Raw genomic sequence first — 6,395 nt, 5'->3', positions numbered from 1 at the left:
AGAAACACAGTTAGAAGAGACTGCAGACAGTTGAGGACAGTTACAGAAATCAGCAATTCAAGACTCCTAGATAGACATTTCTCATAACAGCCAGCATGGCGATTGAGTTTATGAATGTTCATGGGGAGACAGTAAAGGACCTTTCTAGGAGCCTGCTGCAGAGTGAGCTCACCAAGCATCCCGGTGATCCTAGCACCTGAGGGCAGAACCACCCCTGTGGGCTACAGAGAGGTCCTTTGGTAGAGGGGAAAAAAACAGTACATATGGCCTCACTTCATCCTTCTCCGTTAGAATTCCTACAAAAAATGTTATGTTTCAAACTTCACATCATCAGTATTATAACTGGATTTACGGAACTTAAATACCATAGCAAAGCACGGGTATCAGGCTAGTGTTTTCATAAAGGATCTTGTCCTCCCATCTGCTTCCAATTTATAGCCTTCTCAGATGCCTAAAATTTGTTAGTTTGCAAAATGTATAATGTATGTATGGATGTGGCCAGCAGAAGGAAAGAGTCTCTGGGGGGTAGTAAGTGTGATGGTAGCAGAAGTCAAGGAACTCAGGATCTTGTGAGGGAACAAGAGAGCCTGCAGAACATCGAAGTGTCTCCCCTTAGCACACGGAACCTCACCAAGGTCCCTCTCTCCTTTTCGAAATTTAGCTGATATAGTTGGCATGCTTTCAAGCTTTTCTCCATTACCAGGAAGGCAAAAAATTACTCTTCTTTTAGAAATTAAAGTTGAGATTATCTAGATAGGGTTTATGATTTCAGATTCTACTAGGATTCCATGTTACACGGCATGGAATAGTTTTATAAATTCCATTCAAGAGACAACCCCCCCCCCCAGTTCTAGGGTGACACGGACACAGCCTGGGATTAGTCTCTCAGAAAGTTGATGACACATCCCTTAGTGAAGCCAGTGAAAACTCCTGTACTGAGAGTCATCTGGAAGCCAGGGAGGAAAACTGGAATCAACCCAGGGCTTGTTTTCTGGCCTTTATCATTTTACAAGGTCACTCAGTTCTTCTCCCACAAAGAAAGTTGTTTCCCCTCTTCCTCTGTTTTGCACTTGGTTCTCCCTCCCCCAGAGTCACAGGGAGATGATATTCAGAATGTGCTCTGTTTCATGGCAATGCTTATGATGGAATTGCTAGTTACGTGGAATAAAGTGCTAGTGAGTTTATAGAATCTCAGAGTTTTAGGCTACATGATTTCAGACTGCAAGAGGAAGGATTATATTTTGAAATGCCTCCCAATCAAAACAACTCTGTGTATGTGCAAAATCAAGGGAAAAGATTTTGTGTAGCTTTGTCATTGCATGTTCTACATGTAGGGATTCTGTTATATATGAGTGCATTAAAATTATTTGCAGTCTGAAGAGCAGTCCTAAATTCTTCTACCTTGATCTACCATTTGATTCTAATATGCAGAATGGCTTTTGGAACAGCTTCCAAGGAGCATGTTATGTAGGATGACATTGCACAGCCCCCAAAGGGGTAAAAAACCACTCTCAATTTGTGTCAAAATATTCAGAAGACCGGCCTAATGTGGGTTCCATTGATGATTTCACCATTAAACCTGTCTTGCAGATCTGAGGTTTCTTTGAGCCCGGACTATTTCTTTGCTAGAGTATTCCCTTGTCTTTTTTCCTCTTCCTTTCCAGGGCAGTGGGCAGCCCATTGGTCATGGATCCCAACAGCATCTGCCGCAAGACCAAGAGACTGGCTGGGAAGCAAGCTGAACTGTGCCAGACAGAGCCAGAGATAGTACAGGAAGTTGCCAAGGGTGCCAGGCTGGGCGTGCGTGAATGCCAATATCAATTCCGCTTCCGCCGCTGGAATTGCACCAGCCACAGCAAATATTTTGGCAAGATCCTACAGCAGGGTAAGCAGAACAATCATTGTTGCTTGGGAAAGGGGTTTACCCTTTGAGATTCTCTCCTGAAGAGCAGAGAGAAAAGGTATTTGCCATGGCTGAGGGGGATATGGCTGCTAGAGGGAGATCTCCTCAGCCAAAAAGATATTTGCAATGCCATGGAAGGTTTGTTCGTGATACATGTGTGGTGGAAAGGGGCAAGGCTCTTCCCTAAGTATCTTGGAGGTGAGCCGTGGGGGAGAAAAGCACTTGTTAATCAAAGCTTGGGATGTGTTTAGAGGTGGGTTTGGTTGCATAGCTATAACTTAACATTTGGTGCACAAAGACAACTTTCAATACCCAAGAAATTATAGAACTTAAATCTATTAATCTGAATTGAAGCTCTCATAAATACTTATTTGCATTACAGGGTTTAAAATGGCATAAGTAAAGATATCAAGAAATGCATGGTAAATATATGCTTTTCAAAATACATTATAATAATGAATATATTTCCCCAAGGTTTTTTTAAGCAGGCAGATGCTAGTTCCATTTTATCTGAAGATCTCTGTAGATGCAAACTTAAATTGCCGGATTGTATTATGATACTGGGCAGCAGAATGTAGAGAAATGCAAAGTGCCTTTTACCTGCCCGTTGGTTTGTCTGTGTCTGATTGCTGAAGGTCATCTATGAAGGCAAGCAATTTTTCTTGCTGTACCTTTCTGAAAACCACGATGCCCAGGACATTCTTGCTCTTAAAAACAACATATGATGATGAGGTTCTATGACTGGAACTCTGGATGTGTAATTTGACCTTAAAATCATCTCTGGGGAAGGTTTTCCTTAAAAATCCACCCTTGCTTTAAACTCCAGTAAGGAAAAAGAAAGATTGGAGCCTATCTTGTACCCATATTATTTCCTTCCTTTCCAAAGCATGGGGGGGGGGGTCATTTTTGATCAGATATATGTTATATAGGAGTGTGAATTCCCTTTTCTCTAGTGTGACAGTCCCAATAGAGATCAGCTCCTCCAGCTGCTGCTGAGAGCTAGCATAATATAGTGGTTAAGAGTGGCAGACTCTAATCTGGAGAGCTGAGTTTGAATCTGCAGTCCTCCACATGAAGCCCGCTGGGTGACCTTGGGCCATTAACAGTTCTCTAAGAACTCTTTCAGCCACACAAGGTGCCTACTGTGGGGAGAGGAAGGGAAGGTTATTGAAGGCACTTTGAGACTTCTTAGGCTAGAGAAAAGTGGGGTATAAAAACCAACTCTTCTTCTTTCAGTGTAAAATTACATGGCTTGGATCCAACAAAGTATTTGCAGATGGAACAATTTTTCTCCATGGAACATGACTTTTCACCTTCCTCTTCCCACTGAAGCCCAAAATGCCTCCGGAAATTTTATTCCTCAGAGTCTCCCGTTCCCCAGAAGCACTGGGGGGCATTTTGGGCTGCAAAGGGAGGAAGTCATGCACCGTGGGCAGAAATTGTTCTATTCACATTAAATGGTTAACTGGATCTAAGCCCATGCGTAGAGTTCCAGGTGTGGAACACCAGCCGCCCGTGGTGTTTGAAGGGCACTTCCCCCATTTCTCAGAGTGCAACTCCTGCATGTTGGGAAGCAACGTGAAACCTGCATGTAGATGATGATCACGTTTAATGACTGCATGAATGTACCCATGACTATACACAGGGAATATACATTCCTGAATTGCTGTCACATGTGATGGTCTCTGTGTGGGGTTCCTGCTGCTTATATCGAATGAAACACATATTCTGTGAAGAAGCCTTATCCTATGCCTGACTCTGGGTTGCTTTACATCACATCCGAAGAAACAAGAGAGCTTCAACGGTTTGTGAATGAAGGGACGAAGCTTTCTGATCAATTTAAAAGCTGCCCTCTAGCAGCGGGAGGTAGGAAGCAAAACTATCAAATGTAACTGAAAAGCTGGGCGCAAGGAGAACCCTGGCTTGATTCTTCCTCACAGAAGCTCAGCTATCACCACCCTTTCTGGCAGCTGCGGGACCCGCTTCCCCTTCCTCAGGATTTTGCTCTGTTCCCCAGAAGGCACAGCAAGAGATCGGCAGAGGAGTAGCCGGGTCCCTGGGGAGACAGGTTGTTGCCACGGGCTGAAGGTTTACTGCTGTGACATGTCTCCCTGTCCTTGTAATGAAGCAATTATGGATGCTCCCAGACAGCACAGTAGCTTCTAATAAAGCCCAAGAATGCTCCTGTGTCTCGGAGTGATTTACTGCCCCTCCTCCTACCTGCTCTCCCCACCAACTTTGCTTCTACACGTCCTTCCAGCTTCCTCGGGGCTTCCCAGCAACCTGACCAAGTAGGGCAGGGCAATAAATAACCCCCTCCCCAAGGAGCCCCCTTGCCATCACACGGGATTGTGTTGTCTTTTCCTGGCCTTACCTCAGATCGGGGTGGGTGGAGGAGGGAGTTCAAAAAGGCTCCTTTGTTTGACTCACAGTGGGCATAGCTCTGGGTATGGCTACAGTCTCAAGGCTTTTAGAAGGCCAAATGTTCACATCCAATATGAATAAAATTCCCTGGGCATCTGGAAACACTAGCTTGGAAGGGGCCGGTGTAGAACTTCTATTAAAATTTTGAAAAGAGCTGCTGACCTTTCCATCAGAGATCTCGTCATTACTGGCAATATTTTGGTAGCTCCCAGCCGCAGGGAACTCCGATTTTCATAAGAACATGAGATGCCAATGTTGGATCAGGCCAAAGGCCCATCCAGTCCAGCACTCTTTGTCACACAGTGGCCAGAAATACCAGTGCCATCAGGAGGTCCACCAGTGGGGCCAGGACATTAGAAGACCTCCCACTGTTGACCCCCCCAAGCACCAAGAAGACAGAGCATCACTTGCCCCAGAGTCCCTATCTATACCTTGTGGCTAGTAGCCACTGATGGACCTCTGCTCCATATGCTTATCTAATTCCCTTTTGAAGCCGTCCATGCTTGTAGCCGCCACCCTGTGGCAGTGAATTCCAAGTGTTAATCACTCTTTGGGTGAAGAAGTACTTCCTTGTATCCGTTCTAACCCGTCCGCTCACCAATTTCATGGAGTGCCCACGAGTTCTTGTATTGTGAGAAAGGGAGAAAAGTACCCCTTTCTCTACCTGCTCTTTCCCATGCATAATCTTATAACCCTCAATCATGTCACCCCTCAGTCGTCGTTTCTCCAAGCTAAAGAGCCCTAAGCGCCTTAACCTTTCGTCATAGGGAAAGTGTTCCAACCCCTTTATCATTCGAGTTGCCCTTTTCTGCACTTTTTCCAAAGCTATAATATCCTTTTAAGGTGTGGTGACCAGAACTGCACACAGTATTCCAAATGAGGTCGCACCATTGATTTTTCCTTGACTAGGGCCAGGGCCTTCTCGCCCCCTATCTGGCAGAATGAGGACCAGGGCCCTGTGGGATTTATTACAATTCTGCAGGGCCTGTAAGACGGAGCTCTTCCGCTAGGCTTTTAATTGAGGCAGTGGATGTTTCCCCCCCCCCTTTCTGGTTGGCCTCCCCATCAGTGGACTGGATTCAAACAGCCACCTGGAAACCCACACTCCCGTTCCATCTTAACTGCTGAGACATTTGATTAGATTTTGCATGGTATTTTATGATTCTGTACTGTTTTAATGTGTTGTTTTAAAGTAGTTTTAATTGTACTGTAAAAAGGTAAAGGTTCCCTTGCTCGAAAGCCAGTCGAATCCGACTCTAGGGTTGTGGTGCTCATCTCCGTTTCAAAGCCGAAGAGCCAGCGCTGTCCGAAGACGTTTCCGTGGTCATGTGGCCGGCATGACTAAACACCAAGGCGCACAGAACGCTGTTACCTTCCCACCGAAGTGGTACCTATTTATCTACTTGCAATTTCTTGCTTTCGAACTGCTAGGTTGGCAGGAGCTGGAACTAGAGACGGGAGCTCACTATATTGTACTGTACATCATATTAATATTGATGGAACCTGCCCTGAGCCTGCTTGTGGGGAGGGTGGGATACAAGTCCGGTAAAATAAAAAATAACACCCCCCCTGTACATTGGGCCTAGGAAGCCCTTTCAGAGCACAGCCCCAAAGCCAAAAGTAGCTCTTCGTGCCAGAGACGCAGAAGGAGGGGAGATAGGTGGAGGACGTTCCTCTTCCTTTTCAGACCATGGAAGGTCCAGAGCGCCACCGTGCCGCACAAGTGTCGCGCTTGGACCTCCCTCCGTCCGCCCCCGGTTGGGAACCACCTGAGTCCGGAGAAGGGTCGCGCTTTGGGGCGCTGACAGAGTCGGGAGGAAGAGGAGGAGAGCAGCGGGAGGGGGGCGCAGCGCGGAAGCCTGCCTGCGCAAAGACGCCGGGGCTGGGGGCTGGAGGAGGGAAGCGGCAGGCCACCGGCTTACGGGCGCACGGGCTCCCGCCCTCCGTCTCCGGCCTCCCCGCCATGCCTGCGCAAAGACGCCGGGGCTGGGGGCTGGAGGAGGGAAGCGGCAGGCCACCGGCTTACGGGCGCACGGGCTCCCGCCCTCCGTCTCCGGCCTCCCCGCCA

The 6,395-nt window shown here is 47.1% G+C and overlaps 1 protein-coding gene across 1 annotated transcript in view; it reads left to right on the top strand.

Annotated features, from left to right (window-relative positions):
* Positions 1-1,671: 1,671 nt before the first annotated feature.
* WNT6 (wingless-type MMTV integration site family member 6) overlaps positions 1,672-6,395 on the top strand; it is a 10,528-nt gene continuing 5,804 nt past the window's right edge. The window contains exons 1-2 of the mRNA XM_015407872.1: positions 1,672-1,885; positions 3,901-3,971. Of these exons, the coding sequence (XP_015263358.1) occupies positions 1,687-1,885; positions 3,901-3,971 (270 nt within the window). The 5' untranslated portion in view covers positions 1,672-1,686. The remainder of the gene's footprint in view (positions 1,886-3,900; positions 3,972-6,395) is intronic.

Source organism: Gekko japonicus, unplaced genomic scaffold, assembly GCF_001447785.1.
Source record: "Gekko japonicus isolate JY-2015 unplaced genomic scaffold, Gekko_japonicus_V1.1 scaffold3928, whole genome shotgun sequence".
NCBI lineage: Eukaryota > Metazoa > Chordata > Lepidosauria > Squamata > Gekkonidae > Gekko > Gekko japonicus.
The sequence above is the reverse complement of the archived record's forward strand: the minus strand, read 5'-3'. Positions and strand labels throughout refer to the sequence as shown.